This window comes from Vicia villosa, linkage group LG6, assembly GCF_029867415.1.
Source record: "Vicia villosa cultivar HV-30 ecotype Madison, WI linkage group LG6, Vvil1.0, whole genome shotgun sequence".
NCBI lineage: Eukaryota > Viridiplantae > Streptophyta > Magnoliopsida > Fabales > Fabaceae > Vicia > Vicia villosa.
In genome coordinates, this window is record NC_081185.1 from 148,580,759 (window position 1) to 148,607,103 (window position 26,345).

At 30.4% G+C, this 26,345-nt stretch overlaps 2 protein-coding genes and 1 pseudogene across 2 annotated transcripts; 1 reads left to right on the forward strand and 2 right to left on the reverse strand.

Annotated features, from left to right (window-relative positions):
• Positions 1-406: 406 nt before the first annotated feature.
• LOC131610426 (pentatricopeptide repeat-containing protein At1g09900) lies at positions 407-3,113 on the reverse strand. Its single transcript, XM_058882371.1, has one exon. It carries the CDS (start codon positions 2,894-2,896, stop codon positions 536-538), a length of 2,361 nt encoding a protein of 786 aa, XP_058738354.1. The 5' UTR covers positions 2,897-3,113; the 3' UTR covers positions 407-535.
• Positions 3,114-14,589: 11,476 nt separating this feature from the next.
• On the forward strand, positions 14,590-23,017 carry LOC131610427 (serine carboxypeptidase-like 11). Its single transcript, XM_058882373.1, has 13 exons — positions 14,590-14,859; positions 14,977-15,122; positions 18,571-18,647; positions 18,774-18,896; positions 19,014-19,116; positions 19,209-19,246; positions 19,519-19,617; positions 19,713-19,949; positions 20,059-20,130; positions 20,276-20,394; positions 20,498-20,611; positions 20,712-20,757; positions 20,866-23,017. Exons 1-13 carry the CDS (start codon positions 14,717-14,719, stop codon positions 20,947-20,949), a joined length of 1,401 nt encoding a protein of 466 aa, XP_058738356.1. The 5' UTR covers positions 14,590-14,716; the 3' UTR covers positions 20,950-23,017.
• LOC131614965 (uncharacterized) lies at positions 22,529-24,068 on the reverse strand (annotated as a pseudogene).
• Positions 24,069-26,345: the final 2,277 nt, after the last annotated feature.

The window sequence follows — 26,345 nt, forward strand, 5'->3', positions numbered from 1 at the left end:
AATCAACACCACTATTTCCTTTATTTCACTTAAAATATGCCTAAAGTCACCCTAACTTTCCCACCAAAAAGTTAGAGAATCCTTATCCGATTTTCATACATTTACATTTTTATTTTTGGTACAATTATACATTTGACATGTACTATAATTATTTCTTATACAAATATTTAAAACCTAATTTCATTAACATAACTATTCTACAGACTTCCACTTCCACCTTAATAGAGAAAATATCAATTTTATAGCTAAGTATATTTTTTTTATACAACTCTACTAATACATTTGACCTTTTTATTATATGTTTCATGCCTAAATAAATAAAAAATTTGGGTCTTCCATTCCTTCTGGTTTATGTATTCTTCCATTTTGTGATATGAATGCAACAAACAAACTCTTCAGCCATAACTATGGTTCAAAACTTCGACAATATAAAAGTACATATTTTAATGGTGGTGTCCAACTCAAGACTGTACATGAATAGAATTGAAAATAGAACCACTGCTGTAACATTTTAATCTTACAATAACATCCAACTTCACAAATGCATCTCATTTTGTTGTATTCCCCGCTCAACAAATCTTAACATCAGGTTATCGGCCTCCGCCGATTTACCATCTAACACCAGTTTCTTGCTCACTTTCTCACACAATTTTAAATCCGGAATCAAGTTTCGTCGAAACATTTGACAAGCCACTTTATATGCTGACATAGCAGTCCCTTTATTCAAATAGCTTTCCATCAGAATATGGCATGTTTTAGCATCAAGTTTGGACGCTGTTCTCAAAACCTTCCCTAGTAGTTTCTCAGCCTCTTCAAAGTTTCCGAAATGGCAAAGCTTCTCAATAACTTGATTGTATACCATTCTAAATGGCTGCCTAGCAAGCATTTTTTCCAATAGTTTCATCATATCGTCTACTCGTCGCCATTGACAAAAACGATGAATGACTGCTCTGTATGTTACAGGAGTTGGATCAAAACCTTTGCCGAGCATTTTTACAATTAACTCGGCAGCTTCATCCAACCTACCTTTCTTCCCTAATGCATCAAACAATGCTGTGTATGTGATGGCATCAGGATGTTTATTGCTTAAATACATGTCGTCTAGCACTGATAGAGCTGCGTCCAAGTCACCAATCTGACAGAAACCGTAAATTACAGCAGTGAAGTTTACCACATTCACAGCACAACCCTTATGCAGACATTCTTCTAACAATTTTTTAGCTTCTACTACATTCTGATATTTACATAGCGACTGTATAAGCAGGTTAATTTCGACTGGATTTGGGAGAAAACCTTTTCCGATCATTTCTCTAATCAAATCACACGCCTCGGACAATTTTCCCTCCCTACGGAATCCATGCATCACAGCGCTATACGTGATGGCATTTGGAGTCCACCAATTCTCCTCACTTACACTTATCATCTCCCTAGCCTCTAATGATTTTCCATTCTGACAGAGGCCATTCAACAAGGCTGTATAAGTCACGGTATTTGGTCTGCACCCGTGTTTGTACATTTGCTGCAGCATCTTTTTGGCTTCATCTATCTTCCCCGCACGACAAAATCCATCGATAATTGCAGTATATGTCACTACATCAGGATTACAACCTTTCGAGTGCATATCGATCACCAAACTCTTTGCATCGTCTATCCTCCTTTTTTTACAAAACGAGTCGACTACTGCACTATACCCGACCTTATCAATGTGGAAACCCTTGTCTTCTGCTTCCCTAAGGAAAGCAAGAGCATCGTCTGCGTGTCCGTGCTTCGAAAATGCATGGATAAGTGTATTATACGTAACCTGATCCGGTATTAAATTACTATTTCGAACCATATTCTCCATCAAACGCTTCACTTCTTCAACTTTTCTATCCTTACATAGAAAAGCCATTACCGTATAGTAACTAACTTTATCCGGAGGACATCCCTTAGATGGCATTTCTGCAATAAGCTTCAATGCATCATCAATCCGATGTAAATCACAGTAACCTTTGATCAAACAGTTATAACTAACAATATCAGGTTCAATTCCAGCCACCTGCATTCGTTCCAAGAATCTTAACGCTTTTTCCAATTTATCGCCCTTAACCAAAACATAAACAGCAGTGTTACATATCGATAAATCAGGTTCGACTCCAGCTTTCTGCATCAATGTCAGAAGTCGCAACGCATTCCTCAACTTCCCTGCCCGGCTATACGACACCATCACATAACCAAAAGCCTCAGGAGAACACTCAATTCCTCGGCGAGTCAAAAGCCGCAAAACCCGCCTCGCACCTTGACACAATTTAGTCTTGCTAAGAATATCCAGCATTGTATAGTACACAATAGTATCATGTCTATAACGCCACTGCCGATCCGCCCAGTAAAAAAAACTCAAAGCAATCCTTTCATCCTCTTGAGACCGCAAAACAGCACAAACAAGTCTCGGTTTAAGACTCCTTAATAAATGCCTCAAATTTTCTTCAAATTTAGGGTTCCAACTCGACCTAAGAGTAATTAACCTACATACTTCCCTAACCAACGGGTGTCGAAATTCACTCTCATCAATTTCAAATCTTGCAATACTTTCTCTCTTTTTGTTATCTTTTCCATGAAATGAACTAATAATCTCAAGACTCTCATCAATATCACTACCTTCCTCTTCAATTTCTTCATCATCTTCTTCTACATTATCATTAACACTTGCAGCAAAACCTAATTTTTCAGGAAACCCATGACCCACTTTCCCAAACCCATCATTGAAATTCTCACTGTTGGATTTACCCTTACTAGTGGTTGAATAAGAACCCAAAACAGAATGAAGATTCAAAGCAATACATGACAAATGATTAACACAGAAATGGGAAGCTAAAGCTTTTCCCAGCAGATAATGATTCAATCTCAGGATTGCCATCAACAACAACAACAAGTATATTGATGTGTTAGTTACGGGGATAGCAACAATACCCACATCTCAATTTCATCAACAATGGTTATGAATTTATTGAAAGTTCAAAATTTACCTTGAAACTTGACGTGGGTAACCGAAAACTGATAGTGAAATCAAATTCTGAGGTTAAACCTTTCGTTCTGATGTGTCTGAGTTTTAGGTTAGAGTTTGTATCAAAATTGGGTTTATGGGTTTCTTCATAAAAAAAAATAAGGCAAAATTATACTCAGGGTCCTTTAAGTTATTTTATTATAACAAGTTGGTCCTTTATATTTTTTTTGCTATAAGTTAGTCCTTTATGTTAATTAATGTATGCATCGTTGACATTTTTTCTGTTTTATTAATTTTATTTTATTTCGTTTTTAACTTTTAAAATTCATATTAAACTCATTGTTGGTCCAAAAATTATGAAAAAATTCCTAAAAATATTTCTTCTCATTTTACACTTTGTGTAATTTTCTGAGAATTTTATTTTCTGATTTATTATTTTTATTTAATTTATTTCTTTTGTGTGCATTTTAATTAGTTTAAAAATATTTTTATGCTCTAAAAAATTCTGAAAATTTTATTATAGGATTCAATGATGGTCTCTAACGTATGTTAAGTGATACATCAACACCATTAGTGTCACTTCGGTTTTTTTGGAACGAAGTTTATGAAAAAGGTTAACTGTGCAGACGTTAGTTAACATAAAGGACCAACTTGTAGCGAAAAAAACATCAAGGACCAACTTGTTACAATAAAATAACTTAAAGGACCCTGGGTATAATTTTGCCAAAAAATAATCAAATGGTATTCTTGTAATTTGCTTCTTTTTCTTTCTAAATAAATAGGTTTATTCAATTTTTAGTTATACAGATTTTTTAAAACTTGGATAGGTTATACTCCCTCCGTCTCATAATAAGTATCTTATTTGAGCTCTGCGCGGTTCTTAAAAAAATGATTAGATGCATTGGTTTTAATGATAAAATTAATATCTTTTACTAAAATACCCTTATTTATTATAGGTAGTAGAGTAGTTGGAAAATGTGAAAGTTAATAAATAGGGGTATAGTAGGGGAAAAAATAATAAAGGTTGCATTGGTATTCTAAAGAGACATTTATTTTGAGACACAGAAAAAATGCAAATGAGACACTTATTATGAGACGGAGGGAGTAATAAGTTTTTTATCAATGAAAAAACCGAAAAATATTCATAGTTCCTGAAAAAGCGAGACTCTCAATTTAGTAAGTCAATCAACATTAGTATTATCTTCGCGTAAGGTATGAACAAAGACAAATTGTCACTCTTTATGAATAAGAGATTGGATATAATCCATCAAAGGTGTATAAGGATGATTAGAATGCAGACCCTTTTGAATAAATTTCATAGTTGTTTGAGAATCAGACTCGCAAATCATATTTTTGAAATCATAATTTCAAGCAATATCAAAATCATGAGAAATGACTTAAAGCTCGCCATTAATATTAGAGGTGAAACTACGGGCCCGTTTGTTTTGGTTTTTTTTACAAATGATTTTTATAATGTTACAATATTTTGTGAAAAAAAAATTTACAAAGAAATTTTTTATAAAAGCTTCAAATGAAAATTTTGTTTGAATAGTTATTCTTAAAATGTGATTTTAGGTATTTCATATATTTATGAGAAAAAAAATTGGATATCAAAATTTCAAAAAAATCACTTAATTTTGAAGTTATTTCAAATAGATTTTCATAAAAATTATTTTTAAAATACAACTTTTTGAAAAAAATCCGATTTTGACTAAATTTTGGTCTTCAACAACCTATATTTATGTTCTAGGATGTCAAAATTAATATTTCATTTTAGAAAAAACATATAAAAAAACTTGTAATATTTTGAAAAACGGTTTTGGAAAATCTATTCTAAAAAATACAAAGAAAAAAATCTATTTTTTTAAAGCTGAAACAAACAGGCCCATAATCCAACTTCCTACAAAACCAGTAATCCAACCTCCACAAGAGTTTCTCAAAAGACATCCAAAGCAGGATGGCCCTAAACTGCCAATGAAACTACTATTTACATTAACCTTTATTACAGTCTCTAAGGAATGGTGCCAAGACACAAGTATAAGGACTGATAACGTATTAGAATCCACAAAATCAGCTTGTTATTGTGTAAAAGAGTAGTTATTTGACTAAGAATATTCTATAGAGAGCGAGTGTTGTCTTTAAAGGATTTTTTCTTACTTGATTTCCAAATCATCCAACAAATGAGAAACAAAGGGCCATTATTGACAGCCGCATTAATTTTCATCAAATTATATATATCAAACTTGCATGGCCTTAGGGCGAACTCTAAGAGTGTGTGAGATGATATCAAAATACCAAGCACCATAATTGCATACATCAATGACATGTAGGTGTGTATCCTACTCATCCATCAAGAAATTCAATAACAAATTCTACCATTTAGGAATCATTTATCATACCAAATGGAAATTGTCCCTCTCCTTACTCTAGAGGTAAAACCTAGACTAAGAGTCTCAGCTGCTTTAGCTGCTGCTCTAGGGTTTATTAGCCTAGGATACATGTTTCAGAATTATATCTAGCTGATTATAATTGAACTCCCAACTTGTCAGTATTGTGGAAAATCTCCTAAACACGTGTTTCCCAACATGACAACTTTAAGAGATCTAACTCTCCTAATGCCAAGACCACCTCTAGTAGAAGGTTGAATTATGGTATTTCATTTAACTCGGTGACTAGATTTTTCTCCCCAAACAAATTATCTTATACAAGAATCAATCTCACTACAAATGCCTTCTAGAAGCCACAAACTGCATGATATAAATAGGCATAAAACTAATCACAGACTTAACAATGATCTATTAAAAACAGTGGGAATAAATTACTCGTAAGATTTCATCTACCAACATTATATATCAGTCATCTATTAATCTTATTAAAGAGAAAATGAGTGATGCACTGACAGTGTAAAATATATTATATTTTAAAGTAATTTTTAAACGTTGTATTTATAATAAGTGGGCACTAATCTTTTCCAAAAAAAAACCTAAATAGAAAGCCTCTATAAATACTTATCTCCAACGAAGAAAAGGAAGATTTTAACTGATACACATCATACTACATATATCGCTATCCTAAAAGCATCACACTACATACTGAGTCTCTCACCCCACGTGAGTAGATCCTATAAACCACCACAAAATACTCCATCCATCCTAAATATAAGAGAAAAAAGTGTATTTTTCTTGTCCCAAAATATAAGAGAGAAAAATAATCGTTCATATTTTCAAAATAAAATTAAATGCAAATTGCATTTGGTTTACATTCTCTCTCATCTTTTCTATAACCAACAACCAAACAAATTTGTTTTTACATCTTTCTAAGCACTTTATTTCATTAAACCAACAAATTAAATGATTATGTTTATACTTTTCTTAATAAGTGTATTTTTTATTTTTCTCTCTTATATTTTGGGACAGAGGGAGTACCACCGTACAGGGATTCTCGCCACCGTAGGCAAGCTCTAATCACCATACAATTTAATATATCTACTAAGACCTTTGAGTATCGATGTTCTTGCAGGAGTAACGTGCACACTTGTACATTTTAACCTGTATAATTTTGTTTTTTCAAAATCATTAAAGAATCGATCATGTCTATAACCAAATTTATTATATCGACTTTAAAGTTCTTAGCTGATTTTTGTTTAAAACTAATTTTTGACGTAAAATTCTAATTTTTAAAATTGAATATTATTTCTTACAATTGGTTTTTCGGTTGAAAATTGAATTCGAGCATAAAAAGTCAGTTTCTTAAAATAATTTTGTTAATTTAAAAAAAAATCAACTTATTTGATGGATCCATTATTCATTACAATTTACAAGGTATTAATCTTTCAACTTATTTATCATTTGGATGGATATAACCAAATTTATTATACCGACTTTAAAGTTCTTAGCTGATTTTTGTTTAAAACTAATTTTTGACGTAAAATTCTAATTTTTAAAATTGAATATTATTTCTTACAATTGGTTTTTCGGTTGAAAATTGAATTCGAGCATAAAAAGTCAGTTTCTTAAAATAATTTTGTTAATTTAAAAAAAAAAATCAACTTATTTGATGGATCCATTATTCATTACAAGGTATTAATCTTTCAACTTATTTATCATTTGGATGGATATATATATATATATATATATATATATATATATATATATATATATATATATATATATATATATATATATATATATATGATTGTTTTTCTTACACCAAACTATATATCAAATTCTTACACTAAACACGGTTCACCGTATTTATAGGTGAACATTGTTTTTTTTAATAAAAATATATTCATGAACAATAACGTGAACAATGTCAATAAACAGTGTTCGTGATATATGATTAATAATTTTTAATGGTGAAATAAAGTTGGTTAATGAAGTATAAAAGCTGGTTAATAAAGTGAAGAAATTGATTAATAAACACTCAAATATTAAAAATAATTTAGTAGAAAAACAAAGTTGATTAATGAAAAATAAAATATTAGTTAATAAATTTATGAAGTTGATCATATATTAAAAATAGTTTTTAATACTAAAAAATAAAATTGATTAATGAAAACTAAAATATTGGTTAATGAAATTATGAAGTTAGTTAATAAACATTCAAATTTTTAGTAGTTATAAAATTGATTAATGAAATTATAAAATTGTTTAATTACGTATATTTTATATGTACCCTCTTAATCTAAATAAAAAATACTTTAATTTATATTATTTAAAAAATAATTTATTATAACAATATTTTATTGTACACCGTATTAATGAAAAATAAAATACGGCATAAGTAAAATTTTAATATAAAAATAACATTTTTCACGATACTATACGGTATATGATACTAAAAAGTGAATGTCAACCTAGCTTTTCTCATAAACAAAATTATGGAAAGTAAACATATGTTGCATTTGCATTTCCACTTTCAGTATTTTAAGGAAAATAACATCTCTGCATACAACACGATATGAGATGTTATAGTGATTTTCTTACATGTTTCTAGTATGTCCTTAGAAAAAATTCAAGTGATTTTTTTTTTTCAGTGAAAGAAATTTAATGCAATTATTTCATAATCAGTGAAGTTCTAAAATTTGTACGTTGTTAAGTTGTTTGAAGTTCTAAAATTTGTACTACGTTGTTTTACAAATAATTAATTGGTGTTGGACTTGGTAAGAAAAACTATAGTTTGATTTCTACAACCAGTGTTTTAAAATTCGGATAGGTTATTAAATCGACAAGGGTATTGAGTCACCGGTTTATTGGTTGAACCACTGGGTCATTGGTCGAACCGCATGACTAAACCGGATAACTCAGTTGAATAAATCAGTCTTTATTGCAATACTATTTATTAAATCAATCGAACCGAATGATTTAGTCACTAAAAAATATCACAACACCTATAAAATTTTACAATTTTAAAATATCATAATTTCACATGTTTATTTTTTACATTCAAATTCTAAATATAATCACTAGTCACAACAAAATATAAATTGAAATAAATTTTAAAGAAAGTATAATTGTAAACAGAAGAAAAGTTGTTTCAAATAAGGTTTGAATAAAGTCTAGTTATATTTTATTTATATTTTTTATAAAAAGAATTATGAAATCAACGTCGTTTTGTGCGGAAAAAAAACGTATGTATTTGAACCACCGGTTTTCTAAAACCGCCGATTCGTCAGTTTTTTCCGATTTTGGTCGGTTCTCACTAGTTCATTATAAGACACCTTTCATTTTATGGTAAGTTCAACTTAGAAATACAAATTATTTTGTCCATAAGTACATAACAAATCAAATGCTCTATATGTAAAAAAGATATTTGAGAAAATAACTTGTTTTGCAGCCTTACATAGGGATGGAGTTTATAAACAATTGATAATGTTGAGAACATGAAATGACTCCAAATTTTAGTAACATTACATAATTATTACTTTAAGAAAAGTTTCTCCAAATTTAACGGATAATAATAGTTTGTTTAAATTTTGTAATTCTATCGCGGAAAGGGATTCAATAACTTTCAATCCTTATGTGACTCTAGGTAATATTTGGAGAGATTTGAGAAATAGAAGAAAAAAAACATAATGTGAGAGATAGGATTCTTAGAGAGAGAAAGAGAGAAATGTAGAGGTCGGGATGACGGGATTTGCTTCAGAGCGTATGGATAATTGGTGACACACTACGTCGTGATCGATACCTGGCATATTTGTCGGGATTCAGGCGAAGAGGTCGACATTCTTCCCTAGTAGGTTTACGATCTCCGACTCATCCTCTGCCAAAAGCGTGGTTCCTATTCGAGTCGTTTGGTGAGGTTTTGAACCGATATGGATCCTTTTTAAGTATTTGATTGGTGTCAGACTCTTCTCTGAGGACTCGCTTCGTGGGTCGAGATCTACGAATTATACGTTGTACGACTTTGGGGTCATTTTTTCCTTTTAAACTTTTCGCAACATCAAACTGTCTCGGTAACATTGTCTAGCATGCTCCTGATTTCTCTTAGTGATTCCTACCCGCCCATCCTCTAGAGGAAACATCATTGTCAGATAGAAAGTGGATAGAGCCGCCTCCAGAGCATTGAAAGTCGGATGCCCAATTATGATGTTGTATGAAAATGGGGCATTGGCGACCATATATCTGACTTCAATTTCTTTTGCATTTTCTCCGCTCCCGAAGATAACGCCTAAAGTGATGTAACCCAATACTTGGACTTGCTCTCCCGAGAACCCCACCAACGATCCTATAAATAATCGCAACAAGTCCATGTCGAGCTTTAAATCTTGGAAGGCTTCCCAATACATAACATCCGCCGAGATGCCCGGATCGACTTGAACTCGATTCTTGTCCCACTTTCCAATTTCGATGCTAATCACCATCAGATCATCCTCGTGCGGCACCACACCTTTTGCATCTTGCATAGAGAAACTTATTTGGGGTTCTAAGGGATGGTGCTCCGGATGGGGATAACGTGAGATGTGCGTCACTTGCTTTGCATAACTTTTTTGTGATCGATTTAATTCATTGCCCCCGCTAAACCTCCGGCTATGGTGTTAAGCGTGTGGCGTGGAGCGCTTCGCCCTTGTTCCTCCCTCCCGAGTTTCTTCGGAGGTGACACTCACTTATTAGCGCGGTTTGGGGGGGAACGCCCATCACCTTGTACATACTTCTAGAGGCATCCTCTTTGTATAAGCTTCTCAATTTCTTGCTCTAAATGATAACAATCTTCAATATGTTGCCCTCGAATTTTGTGATACTTGCACCGACTACTCGAATTGGGTCCCATCACATCTTCCCTGGGAGGATCTGCTTCTGGTATGATTCGAGTTGTGTAAGTCTCCTGCAGGATCCTCTCCCTGCCGGTGTTTAGTGGATTCAAAATTTCCAATGCTCTTCTGTCGAGCCTCCATGAGTTGGGCGACTTGTTTCTCCTATATTCTTGCTCCTTAGATTTTTTATGTATGACCTCTTTAGATCGAAGAGGCGGACGCTTCTCTTTGGCATATCTTGTTTTCTTCTTTGCATTTCGCTCTTCTCCTCGTATGTAGCATTTCGCCCGGGTAGTGATATCTTCCATGGTGGTGGCAGGTTTTCGGGCCAGCGACTCGTTGAAGTGTCCAACCCTCAAACCATTCTGAAAGGCTCCCACAAACATTTCTTGGTTGGGATGGGTCACCTTGATGTTTTTCTCATTAAAACGTGCCACATACTCCCAAAGCATCTCGTCCTACCCCTGACGCACGTTGAAGAAACTAGTGGTTGAAACTTTCTGGTGCTAGCTGGCGGAGAATATGTGTACCAGTCTTCTGTCTAAATCTTAGTAACTTGTCACTGAGTGCTTTGGTAACCCTATATACCAACGTAAGGCTTCCTCATTTAGGGTCCCGATCATCAGTTTGCATTTAAGTGACTCGCTGGTTCCGCTGATAGCCATATGATGTGTTGACGGTCAGGATATGCTCTTGTGGATTGTGCTCCCCGGTAAATGATGAGAGTTTGAGGGCTTGAAATTCTCCAAGACCTCGTCGTTCCAAATTTCTTCAGATAATGGTTGTTTATCAATAGGATCGTTTGAATCTTCATCTTTTGGGGGAGGTTGGGGATGTTGCTGCTGTAGCTCGTGGACGGTGTTCTATAAGTGTTCATTTGTTGACGTAAATGCTCCACATCGACGACCAGTTCTTCCATGACTTGGGATCCCTAACCATTATTGCTAGCCCTACTCCTAGTTTGTCTGTTCGCAATTTTATGCAGCCTGGGAAAGTTTTACTAGGTCTCAAGTGGACGCTATTATATATAAATATTAAGGATCATAGAAAAAAAAACCAATCCAATCCATTAAAATCAACAAAATCAAAATTTAATGGTCGTGATTCATTGTTCTCATTTCTCATAATAACCAGATGTTCTCACTTGAGTCGTCCCATATATATATATATATATATATATATATATATATATATATATATATATATATATATATATATATATATATATATATATATATATATATATATATATATATATATATATATAGGGGACGACTCAAGTGAGAACATCTGGTTATATATATATATATATATATATATATATATATATATATATATATATATATATATATATATATATATATATATATATATATATATATATATAGGGAATGTATCAAGTAGGAGGGTTTTTAAATAAGAGATAAGAGCATTCAATGCTAACCATTTGATTAATCAAGAGAGAGAAATAATAATTATATTAATATTTTAATAAATAATTTAATTTCTCTATCTTGATTAATCCAATGGTTAGGATTGGATGCTCTTATCTCTTATTTAAAAATTTCTCCTACTTGATACATCCCCTATATATAAATATATATATATATATATATATAAATATATATATATATATATATATATATATATATATATATATATATATATATATATATAATGTATTAAGTAGGAGGATTTTTAAAATAAGAGATAGGAGAATTCAATGTTTACCATTGAATTAGATAGATAGTCTTGATAAACATTTATTATCTATACTCCCTCCGGTCTCAAATATAAGCAAATTTGCAAAAAAGCTCACTCTTTAAGTAGAATGTCTCAATGCATTTAATTCTTACTCTCTTTCTAATTCTACCCCTATTTTTTGCTTTGGAAATTGTTGCAAACATTTAAAATGTAAAAAATTGTAGGGGTATATTTGGAATAGTGACATTGAATGTAATAAATATTAATTTTTTTTGCTTATATTTAAGACCATAGAGTTTTTTTTGTTGCTTATATTTGAGACCGGAGGGAGTACTTCACTTGATTTCATCAAAATTATCTACCGAATCTATTAGTTATCATTGAATCATCCTATCTTTTATTTTAAAACACTCATACTTAGGGGCGGAGCCAAGGCCCAGCTAGCCTGGGCAGGCGTCCGGGCTCAACTCCTATTTTCTTTATACTCCCTCTAATTTAATAGTCAATTTTTAGATAAAATCAAGGGTAAAATTAGGGATAAAATTAGTAAAAATAGAGTGTAAAAATTAAAACAGATAAAATCAATGGTGTAAAGTTTTTGCCCAGACTGTATAAAATTTTTGGCTCCGCCACTGCTCATACTTGACCACGATCAAATCAACTAATTGATGTGCTAGTTTGTGATGCAAATACTCTCCCAACCTATCCATCTCTCTCGTTCATTTTATCTCTCTTTGATTTATATAGTGATAGTGACCCAGGATGATGCTAGAAAAAAGTGAAACTGTATCTAAATAAGATGAGAAAATAAACGTGAGAAGAATCAAGTTAAAGATGGATGTGTTGTTCCACATTACGTCTCTTTAATGTCAATTACCACAAAATAAATATTGTTGGCTTTGGTAAGTAAGCCAATCATACATTTCGTTTGACATTAACGACAAACGTGAATGGGACTGGGCGACTAGGCCGGCCGGCAATTATGAAAGCTGCCGCACCTTTTAATATATTTTATATTAATTATTTTTATTAATAGATAAAATGATATAATAATCTTGTTAAATCAATTTAATTAATTAATTAATTAATTAATTAATTAATTAATAAATTATTTGTTTGAATTCGTTACATCTTAATTTAATTGTTTAAAGTCAAACTTTTAAAAATAATTTAACATTAGTTGTTATGTTGGTGTAACTTTTTTTTGTGTAAATTTAATTGTGTGATCACTTTGAATTTTAAAGATTTTAAAATATAAAAAATCTTGTGGTATATCTGGTATTCAATTAAAATATTATAATTTGTTAAAATTTTGCGGGTATTAAAAAATATTAATTTCAATAACCTTTTTGACGTACGAGTTTTTAATTGACTTTATTATTTATTTAAGTGACTTTTGAACATTATTTAAAAAATCAAACTAGAGAATAAATCGGCAAAATGCGCGGAGTTAAAGTTCAATCAATTTAATAGATTAATTTGTAATTAAATTGTATATTAAATTTAAATTAAAAAAAATTAATTAATATATTATTAAACATTTTAATAAAATTAATCTATATTATAATATATAAAATAAAATTCTCATACAAATAGATAAACAAGCATAAAAAAAGAAGAAGAATACAAAGTAAGACGCAATAAAAGATAAGAAAATTAATTAAAATCCAATAATTTATCTTTTTGTTAGAATTTTAACTCTCACAATACAAATGATTTGTTGTGTAATATATGTGCATGAAAATATAAATGATTTGTTATGAAAATATTCAAAATTTGAAAGAAAAAAAATGAGATGGAAAGAAAATATAGTATGTTTGAATTTTTAGGTAAAATATTTATTTTGGTTTCTTAATTATATTTTTGGGTTCGGATTAGTTGTCACATTGGTCACGTTTAAAATGTTTTATTTTAGTTATTTTTATTTAATTAGCAATGGAAAATTTTAAAATTGGTCGCTAAATTCTTTTCTAATTAGATAAAAAAGACTAAAATGAAAGTTAAGGAACTAAAATGACATGAAAAAAAATCAAGAGAAATTTAAGAGTATAGTTAAGGAATCAAAATGAATATTTTACCAATTTTTTAAAAGCGAGACATAGAATAGCATGATTGAAAATATGTAAATTAACCTATTTACTATTATTATCATCATTATTATTATTATTATTATTAATAAATAAACCTATTTATTATTATTTTTTATTATTATTATTATTATTATTATTATTATTATTATTATTATTATTATTATTATTATTATTATTATTGTTTACTACATAGTCTTTCTTTTAAAAATTTTTAAGCGATATGGTAAGAACCATGCGAATAGAGTTGAAAGCAACAAACAACGTTATCATTTTCAATTTCAACGTCATCTTAAGATTTGTCAAGATTCCCATAGTGTTTATCTTTTCCTTATATAACTAGGCAACCCATCCATCTTCACTATTTCTCACCACATTTCAAACTTGACATATTTTAAAGAGCAAAAATCCCACACTTCATTTCACTTTGACAATCATCACATACAAACACATCATCATTTATTAATTTCCTAATAAAATATTGACAAGTATGCTTCATCATTTTGTAATTTTGCTTAATTTATTCTCGTGATACGTGTGATGTATAGTAATTTAAGTAATTTAATCAACGTTGTTTTTTCCAATTTAAACACAAATTCATAATAACATCAAGAACTAGAGTCTTCTATATTAAAAACCTTGGTGCAAATTCTCAAACAGAAAAGAGAGTAGAAGTGAACATTAAAAATGGCCAACTCTAGTACAAGTGTTCTTCTTCATCTTATTCTTCTTTTATTATCACATATTTTATTCCAAGTTGCTACATGTGGATCCATAGTAAAGTTTCTTCCTGGATTCAATGGACCTCTTCCTTTTGTTCTTGAAACTGGGTTAGTTTTATTTACATAGCTACATAATATATATACTTCATGGGTTTTATGTTTTTTTTTTTTGTTATTAAACTATGGAAATAAAATAATTATTTAATATTAATATTTGGTGATAAGGTATGTGGGAGTGGGAGAAAATGATGATGTGCAAGTGTTTTACTATTTCATTGAATCTGAGAACAATCCAAAGGAAGATCCTCTCATGCTTTGGCTCACTGGTGGACCTGGCTGCTCTGCTTTGTCTGGCCTTATCTTTGAAATTGGTAATTGCAACTTTGCTTTTGGATACTCTTACAAAAAGTTTTTGCATCACAAGTAAGTAGATTAAACTACAAATTAAGCCACTTAATTAAAAACTGCTTAATTCTAACAAATGCTCACATAAATTGAACATTACTATACAAAACAAACAATCAAGTAGTTTAGTTTAACATGATTAAAACTAATTGATCTAAACTAGACAAATTACAAATGTCTAATTTCTTTCTCTATTTACAAAATGACTGAGGTTTCAAACAATGAATTATTATGTCTAAAATACGTTCTTGAGAGTTGTAGTGATTAAGCTCGGTCACTTATTCTCTTGTAAAATCTCTTAGGATGTGATATTTCACATCGACATACTTGTGTACATATCATGCATAATTGTATTTTTGACAACGTTATAGAAGAGTTATTGTCATAGACAGGGTCGGCCCTGGGCCAGGGCAAGTAGACCCACAACCCAAGGCCTCAAGAAAATGGGGGCCTCAATTTGGGAGGTGTATATAAAAAACTATAATACACTGAAGTAAAAATTAATATATTTATTACCGAAATTGACAAACAAATCAGGAATTGTGGTCCAGCGGTTTTTCTTTAGAATCCCAGCGGTTATTCATTTGTATGTTCAAACCCTACTCCAACCATAATTTTAATTTTCATTTCATTCCAGTAAAAATAAGTGGAGGTAACCTAATTACATAGATTCTCAAATTTTAAATATAATTATTCTTATACAATTAATTAAAATTGATATTTTAATCAAATTTTATTTTCAAATATTTATTATAAACCTTATAATTTTATTTTAATTTATTTTAGTATAAATTTATTTATATGTTATAATTAAATATTTAAAAGTTTATAATATAATTAACTTATTTTTTTATGATGAAATCAAATTCCCTATTATTTATTTATGCTTTGATTTATCATTTTTATGACCATAAAAATAAATTTTTTACTAGTCAGGTAAACCTACGTATTATGATCAAGACGTTGTGTAGACTTACTCCTATATTTCTTAGTCATATGACGGTTTTTCGCAACTGAAGTAAGAGAAAACACTACTTTCATTCCTTTGAGACGATGTTTGTTGCTTAGAAATTAGAACAATTAAGGTCCTTAAAAGATTTTTATTCTTAATTCAGTTAATCATATTGCGATTTTGAATTCTTTAACGATTTGCAGATGATCTTCTTGTCCGTATTGAATTTCTTTTTCATATTTTTGATCTTGTCTTCGAGATTCTTTTTCATTTCGAAGGCGAGTAAAAAATCAATTTTTTATCAAAGGGTCCATTTTTTTGTTTGCCCTGGGGCCTCTAAAAATTCGGGACCGGCCCTGATCATAGATATCACATTTTGCATCGACTTCTTAAATGTCTCAAACATTCTTTCATCATTTTCTATGTATATAAGATTATCAACGTATAGATTGACTATAAGAATTCAGCATCTCTTATTTTACAAATAATTTGTGTTTATTCACATTTATCAAACTTCTTGTGATAGAATAAGACTCAATTTTGTCCGAGCTCCTACGAGACCCTTTTTAACTTGTACACTTTGTTTTTCTCCTCCATCTTACATTCAAGAGGTCGATCAACATATACATCTTCAACCAATTCATCTTGGAGGAAGGAACTTTTCACATAAAACTGATACACATTCCAATTCTTCCACAATGTTAATATTAATATTGTTTTAATAGTGCCTCATCTAACAATTAGGGAAAACACACCTTATCATACTTAATTCCATGTTGTTTAGAATAACCTTTAGCTACTAGTCCTTCTTAGTTCTTTTCAATCTCTACATTTTTTGTAAACTTGGTTTTATAAATTCACTTCACATCTATCTTTTTGCTTCCTATTGGAAAACATATCAAATCCTTTTTCAATAAATTCTATTTCTTAATCCATAGCTTCCCTCCAAACAACAAACTTGGCAAATTATACACATGCGCTGAAAACAACTAAAATATGCAATTATCTTTCTTCTTTTGCTTCTTAACATGTGGCATATTCTTTGAGGTAAACATGTTGTATCATTTCATTTGAAGTCGACTCTACTACATCATTACACGTTTCTTCATTAATATGATCAAATGGAGTGATATCACTGTTTCTTTCATTAATAGTCTCTTCATTCATCACAGTTTTAATCTCTGCCTTCTAGCTATCATGCTTCTTACCATATTCATCAGAGTTATGTTCTTTATTTCTAACTCCATTTTGTTTAAAAGTATAAGTTGTCATTAATTTCTTTTGTATACCATACATGCTACAAGAATCGTTGAATTGAATAGACTTGAATTCTCCAGTTCTATCGGCTCTAAGAGCATCTCCAATGGTAGTATTTTCTTTTGAGTTCTCTGGCTGAACATTAATATAATAATTAAATATTGAAACAATTTACCATGTCATAGTACAGTTGCATTGCAATGTAACTAGTAAAAACTTGTGGTACCCAATCAAATTAATTTATGAGGTAAAGTTGTGGGACCCATTAGAATTACACCAATAAAAGAAAAATTAAATAAATTATTTTGAGATGATATGACTGGTGGGACCCATAAAAAACTCAAAAATAGGTTGCACCAGAGATGGTCTAATACTCTAAATCCAACAACTTGATCTCTTTCAACAAAATCAATCAACCTTTTAAAATATTAAATACACTTAATTTTTCATTTAAAAGATAAGTCTAGGCTTTTCTACTAAAGTAATTAGTGAATGTAACAAAGTACATGCTTCCTCTATTATTGGATTAATTGGTCCACATACTTTTGAGTGTATGAGCTCTAATTTCTATATGGATCGCCAAGAAACATGTTTAGGAATAAAATCTCTGTGTTGTTTTTCAATCACAAAATTGAGTAAATTTATTCAAGCTCCTACAATGCAGAAAATACCTTTACTATATCATTCTTCACAAGAAGTGGTCGTTCATCGGAGAAATCACGCACCCAATATATAGTTTCTATAAGTTTAACAAAGATCATTTGTTTTTCCTCTCATAACTAATCAGGTTTTGAGAACCCTTAGTTCTCTTTTTAATTCCATCTTGCTTACACAAAAAAATCATTCTTCACAAGAGTGTTCAAACCTTTTAAACTCAAATGTTCAAACCTTTTAAACTCAAATGACCATATCTGTAACGTCATAGATAACTATTACTCTCTGTGGTCATTGAAAAGAATATTGGAATTACAATTGGGATAAATATCACAAACATTATATTGGAGGGCATCTTTATGGATATAATCAAGTCTTTTTCTTTATGGAAAACTTTACAAGTGTTATTGTAAAACACAATGGTAAGTTTTTTGTTGTAGTTGACTAATGTGAAAAAGATTATTTCTTTAACCCTACATAACAACCCTAAAATATAATAAATAATTAGATAATTATTCAAAACAAATGAAACTTGAGATGTTGCATTATAGGACCTCTTGGATTTAGAAAGGAGGAATACAATGGGAGTTTGCCTAATTTGATTTTGAAGCCACACTCATGGACAAAGGTTAGGAGTTATCATTTCACTGTTTTTTGTTTCTTGATTTTAATTTTTATTCTTTATCATTTTTATTTTATCAGATCTTTTTAAATTAAATATTTATTTATTATTATTTAATTTTTTTTCATATAGGTGAGTAACATTATATTTGTAGATTTGCCTGTATACACAGGCTTCACTTATGCCACAACAAATCCAGGGTCTGATCGAAGCGACTCGATATTAGTTCATCAAGCTCATCAATTTCTTAGAAAGGTATCCAACAATTTCCATTGTTTTGGTTTTACTAATAAAATTTTTCTTTGTTTTTAAATTTTATTTATGACGATTGGTCAAGAAAATAATGAAAGTTGTATTATAAATATTTTGTAGTGGTTAGTTGATCATCCAAAATTTCAATCAAATGAAATTTATATTGGTGGAGATTCATACTCTGGAGTTCCTGTTCCAGTAATTGTTCATAAAATTGTAGAAGGTAAAAAAATCATGGCTCAATTATGGATTATAGTAGCATTATGTTGAAATTTTAAAAGAAGTTTCATCATTCACAAATTCTCTTGTTTGCAGGAAATGAAAAAGGTACCCAACCTTGGATTAATCTCCAGGTTAGCATCTTAAAGGATTACATTATTAATTTAGGAATACACTTTTGAAAAATACAAGTGTTTAATGTATACTTTAAAAATGTGAACAATATAAATAAGTATTAGAAACTAATAAAGTGTTGATATAAATATGAATATCAAACACAAATTAGTTGAATTTGATTAAATAGATTTAACATGATATGGAACAAAATACTATACTATAACAACTTCTAATCTGACCATCTCAATATCGAATAGCTTCTAGAATAATTATGAAATGTTTTTTTCAGGGATACTTGTTGGGGAATCCTGTAACAGACAGAAAGGAAAAAAACTATCTAATCCCTTTTGCTCATGGAATGGGACTCATATCTGATGAATTGTACAACGTAATCAAGAAAAAATCAAATTATAATTTTTTAATATTGAAAATTTATGAAGCCTCGAGATATATGCTAACTAATTGATCTATAATATTTTGCAGTCACTCCAAATAAATTGCAATGGAGAGTATATAAATGTAGATACCACAAATGTCTTATGTTCTAGAGATATCAAATCATTTGACAAGTGTACATCAGGACTTAATACAGCTCATACTTTAGACCCAAAATGTGAGTGGCGTGATGATACTGAAAAGTTTCTGAGGAGATCTCTAATTAAGAAATATCCTTCCAACTTTCTCACTACAAATCTCAGACTGCCTCCAATAAGCTGTCGAGTAATTCTTCTTTTCCATATTTTTATAAAATGCAATGATAATTTTACTATATAAAAATCAAAGTACTTTTGTTAACTTGTTATTTGTTTGGTTTCCTTTCCATCCTTAGAGTTATTCGTATTTTCTTTGCGGTTTTTGGGCCAATGATGATAATGTTCGCAAAGCATTGCACATACGTAAGGTATATAGTTGATACATATAAGTTAAAGTTATATTTTTTTATGTTGTCCATATATTCATTATATATTTTCTCCTAATAACACGTGACAAATTTTCACACTTCTGTATTTCATATATTTTCCCGCCATTCAAATACTTGGTTGCAGGGTAGTATTGGAAAATGGCACCGCTGTTCCTATAATATACCTTTTAAGAGAGATATCTTTAACACCTATGACTATCATGTAAATCTCAGTAGAAAAGGCATTCGTTCACTAATTTACAGGTCAATAGTATTTCTCTATGTTTATATATTGCATAAGATGAAATATATAATTTTATAATTTTTTTATGGAAAATAGATCTAATATATATGTTTCTAAAAACAGTGGCGATCATGACATGACAGTTCCATTCTTAGCGACACAAGCATGGATTAGATCTTTAAACTATTCAATTGTTAATGATTGGAGACAGTGGCATACAAATGACCAAGTTTCAGGGTATATTCACATAACTATAACTCATTATATATAAGATTTAAACATAGTTGTTTTAAGAGCAAGTTGAATTGATATTTGTTTTAAATTTCTACATGTATAGATATACAAGGACTTACTCTAATAATATGACATTTGCAACTGTGAAGGTAATCCTCTTGTTCCTTAATTTTGGTTATACTATATTCTTTGTTATAAACATTTACCTTGTAAGCTTTATTTAATCTATTTAATCTATTGATTGATTAAATTTTTAGGGTGGAGGACACACAGCTCCAGAGTTCCGACCCGAAGAATGTTTTGACATGTATAGTAGGTGGATATCAAAGAGAGTTTTGTAGAAATAAACTAAAATAAACTAGTAAAAAATATTTATCACTTGGCGTGACACATTATATATATATATGGTCAGAATCAAATGACACCAAGGTGTCAAACTTAGTAACATGACACCTCCTATAACTCTTTACCGCATATTCATATGATAAAATCCACCGTTGGATTGAAAGTTATTATCATATAGATTATGTATATAAAATTTATCATCAATCGAAAATCATTCGACATGCCAGCGAGATACATTAAAACTAACATCTTACAAAATTTCATGAAAACTATTAATTTTTGTTATTCTCCTAAACATATCAAATAATTTTTTATTGATGTGAAAATTTATAAGCGTGATCTATATAATAATGCCTTTCAATCCAATGTTAGATGTTATTATACGGACATGAGGTGGAGAGTTATCAGATGTGTGATGTTACTAAATTTGACACATTGATGTCATTTGATCCTCATTCATCTTCTATCATGTGTATACTTATCCATTTCCAGTGAATTTCATATCATTTCATCTTATCCATTTCCAGTGAATGTCATATCATTTCATCTTCTATCATGTGTTAATGATCTTGATTGCATCACAAGAAACAAAAGTTACACTAACAATTGCCATCAAAAGTCTTGTTTAATACTAGAGAAATTGGTTTCGATACCAAAAGGTTGGTTAGATTCTAGAGAAATATTTGTTTCTATGCTAGTGTGTGATTTGGTATTCTATATTAGAGGAATCATTTTCGATACCATAAATAATTATTTCGATATCTGAGTTGGTTTTGATACAAGGGAAACATGAGAGAATTGTGAGGGGTCATATTATTTGGAAACACAGAGTGAGGAGTGATTCTAGAGTGATCATGATCATCAAGAATGAACACAAATGATGGCTTTTCATCAAACCTTTTAATTCTTGATGCAAGTAAGTGGAAAAGATGAAGTATTTGTATGAAATCATTGTTTGATGACACGCCACAAGTGCAAAACTATATAAAAAAAATAGTATTGTTCGGAGACCATAAAATTGACCTTTTTCCGATAACAAATTACAGACATAATTCTTATTACACCTTGGACGTAATATGCAATGTCTTGAGCTATTTTCTTCACTTTTATGATTTTTCTTCTATGCTTTGTGCTTTTGGTTCCGATGGCTTTTCATTGTGTACTTGGATCTTTTTAACAACCACTATTTTCCTGAAATACCAAACAAACAGACAAATAAAATCAAACAATTTGGAAAAAGTAGCTAAAATCGCAAGAAACAAACACCAAATTTAACATAAAGCACAACTAAAAATAGACTTATCGTTTGGAGCTCAAGAAGTGATTGAGATGGTGCATAATGATAATGAAGAATGTGAGTGGTACCAGAGGCAGAATGAGGAAAAAACTGTGTGTGGGCCAGTAAAGTAAACTATAATATTTAAATTAAATACAAAAATCATATTATATATAAAGTTTAAGTCGTAATAAGCACAAAATTGATTACTAAAAAATACTATATATCTTAAAATAATACTCTACATGCAGTGAGTGACTTGAAATCATCAATAAAAGAATTTGAACTAATACATGCACTTATTTTACTTTAAAGTAAACATTCATGTTATCGGCTAGAAATTGACCTTTCATCTTATTTCGCAACTTAGTCTTGATAATTTTCATTGCCGAAAAAGATCTCTCAGTTGTGGTAGTAGAAACTGGAAGAGTCGGGATAAGACGGAGTAGTCTATTAATCAAGAAGTAAAGTTTATTCCTATTAGTTGCAACCAAACGCGGACATAATTTTTGAATAGTTGATAAATTCTTCAAATCTGCTGATTGATGGGAATCAATAAGAAATCGCCAAAGCTGAAATGGCAAAATAATCTTCTCCTGCTCATTGAAATCCAAAGAATAATATTTTTCAACTACAGTGCAAATAGTATCAATGTCAAAAGCTTTATAACCACCCTTAGGAATCAAAGCACAACTTAGAGTTAACAAATCCATTGCTTGCTCATTAATTCTACTATTCAACTCTTGTAATTGTTGCTCAGTAATAGCAAAAAATATTTCCACTTTAAAGTAATGTTCTAGTGTGACCTGATTCTCTGCAAGACGAGAGCGTCCATATCTTGTTGTTGAGTGAGTATCATCAAGATTAGGAATCTCAATATCATGTCTCACACAATAAGATGTCGCATTAGCATACAACTTATCCAAACCATTTTCTCTCAGCTCTTAAATAAGAGTTTTTGTTGCACGAACTAAAATCATAGCATTAACCACATCCTGAGATTGTTGTTGTAAATCTTGACAAAGCACATTTGTTATCCCCATAATTTCTTTCATCAAATTCAAGATCAATATAAAATCAAATTCCTTCAAATAATCGTAACCATTATCACCATCCCCACGTGTATTATAATTTGCTCATTCCTTTGATAATGTTTTTAAAATACGACAAGTTACTTCATACATATTTATCAAGCTACAAATAGAATTGAAATGTGATCCCAAACGAGTAGTCTCAGCTAGTTTCAAAGTACCGATTTGGTTTTCGCCTTTACTAGTAATGATCTCATCAATCTCTAACAACTATTCAATTTCTTTTAGTTGGGCTTCTTGTAACTCATCATGTCGCTTTGGTGAAGAACAAATAACATTGACCACATAAGTTAGCTTTTCAAAGAATTTATTTAATTTTTTGATTTCTCTTGATGCAGTAACTAAAGCAAGTTGCAATCAATGAGTAAAACAATGGACGTAGTATGCATAAGGACAATCCTTCATAAATAATGCTTTAAACCATTACATTCCCTTCTCATATTGCTTGCACCATCATACCCTTGGCAACAAAGGTTATAAACATCAAGGTTATGTCGAACACAACTTTTGTTACTTTATCATCATAAGATGCCAAGAGTTTTAGCAACTCAAGAAAATTAACTTGTTTTTTTACTCGCTAGATTCATCATGTCTCCTAAAAGTACAAGCTTGAAGTGTCAACCAATGATCAGTGTCAATTGAAGACTTGAGACATAATCGATTCTTATTTCTTTAACTTGAACTTTGTTTTTTGGAAAACATTATCAACATGTACCTCTTTATTCAACAAGTCTTGATAAGCTTCCATTGCATTTTTATGTGTCGAGCGAAGATCCTTCCCTATATGCTTAAGAAAAGCACAATTCTTTCCATCTCTTACTCTTTTCCAACCTCTAAAATATTTAGTAATAAAGGCATCAAATCCATAATTTCCACTTGGTCCTTTGTTAAAAAGATAAGATGGAAATCAATATGTGGCATCCTTTGAAGGTGAACATTCTAGCCATGAATAAAAGATTTCAAACCAAGTTTCTTGAAACTGTCTAGGATGATCCTCTTTAATGGACAAAGGATATTCTTTTAAACAAACTTGATATGGACCCAATTTCATATAAGCTCTCCATATTTGATCGACTTGATTTGTTGAATATTTCCATACTGGAGGACGCTTTCCAGGATCACGTTCTAAAGAATTCGAAATATCATCTGAAACTTCAACTGGTTGAGGGATAGTTGTTGTCACTTCTTCTATTGTTGGAACTTCAACTTGTGAGGGGTAGCAGTTTCCACTTCTTCAATTGGTGGAACTTCAACTGGTCGGGGCATAGAAGTTGTCACTGCTTCAATTCTTGAAACTTTAACAAGTTCAAATGTAGAAGCATTCTCACAAGATTTCCTCCTAAAAATTGATTAATCTTTCCATTCTTCATCTTTATTTCTTCAGCCTTACAAGAAATCATCGACAATCAATCAACTAAATCTATATAACATATACTACATTTCAAACCGAAAAAAGCTTGTTGTTTTAAGTGAAAAAAATTGTTATTATAAGTTATAAAAACTTGTTGTTATAAGTTAACACAATCCCAAATTCACAATCAAATCTGTTGTTACAAGTTATAACAAACCAAAAAAAACACTTTACAAGTTAATAACAATAACAATCATCAAATGTGATTTCAAAATTACTCATTCATTTAAGCAATTTCACATTCTATAAAAAATTATTATTATCAACAAGTATAAATATAAAAATCCAACCTCGTGTGTTAATTGAACATCCCACTCAGAATTAAATAAATAAAAATACTATCCAATAATAAGAAACATACCATTTTAATTGTTACTTTGTCTATTTTTAGGGTAAAATTTAAGGGAGAGCAACAAAACTTTAGGAGACAGTGGAAACATACAGTTTTAGGGTTTAGGGGAAGCGAAACATTAAAAAAAGAGAATCAAACAATAATATATATAAAATTGAAAGAAAATAATAATTACTTGAAGGATGAAAAAGCAAAGAGAAGAATATGAAATTTAGATATGTGTAAAACAAGGAGAAAAAGAGAAAAAAGCTACGTCAAAGAAGTTTTGTGTGAAAACTATTTAAAATAGAATGAAAATTTTTCATATAAAAATAATTTTTAGGGTATTTTAGTACATTTATATGGTATAACAAAATTTGGGGTGAGCCGTGGCCCATCACTGCCCCTAGTTACGCCTTTGAGCGGTACCCACAGATGACGAAGAGCCACATTCAAGGAGTCAAAGAAGAAATATTCCAAAACTTTGTTGTACATTCAACAAAATGTGGATGTTCATCATTTTGAAAATATTTTAAAGTGACAAGATCAATGGAAGCATGAAATATTTTAGAGAAATATAATCATGGAGAAAAGGTGTAGCAAGTGAAGCTTCTATATTTTAGGAGGAAATATGAACTAATGTAAATGGAAGAGGACCAAAAGATAAATGACTAATTTTCTAGATTGATTGTTGTGGTGAATCAAATGAACACATGTGGTGAGGTAATTATTCATTAACAAGTTATTAGGTAGGTGATGAGATCCTTTACTTCTAGATTTTATTTCATAGTGGTGGAAACTCAAGAATCCAAAGATTTTAAGATTATGAAAATCGATGAATTATGGAATTTTAGAGGCTAATGAAATCATGGTAATTGATAGAGGAAGTGACAGGCTGTTTCAATTAGAATTGTAAGCACAATTGATGAGTAACAATGGACATTAAAGGAAGTTTAAGAAGAAAGGTAAAGGAATCTTAAAAAAAATTCAAAATAGTCCAACAATGGAAAGTCGGAGGTCATGATAAAGTTGAATCCTCTAAGAGAAGAAGGATATGAAGCCAACCAATCACAGGAAAAATAATTTGATAAAAAGGAAGGTGCAATGCTACAATTGTGAAAACTTTGGAGATTTTTCTAATGAGTGTTGGTACAAGAAAGAAGGGAGGAAGAATTAAAGAAGTGATTAAGATGCACGTATATCTAATGATAATAACTATGATTCGGAATATGTTTTATTGATGGTCACAAAATGGCACTCTTTCTCTAGGTAAACTATGCTCA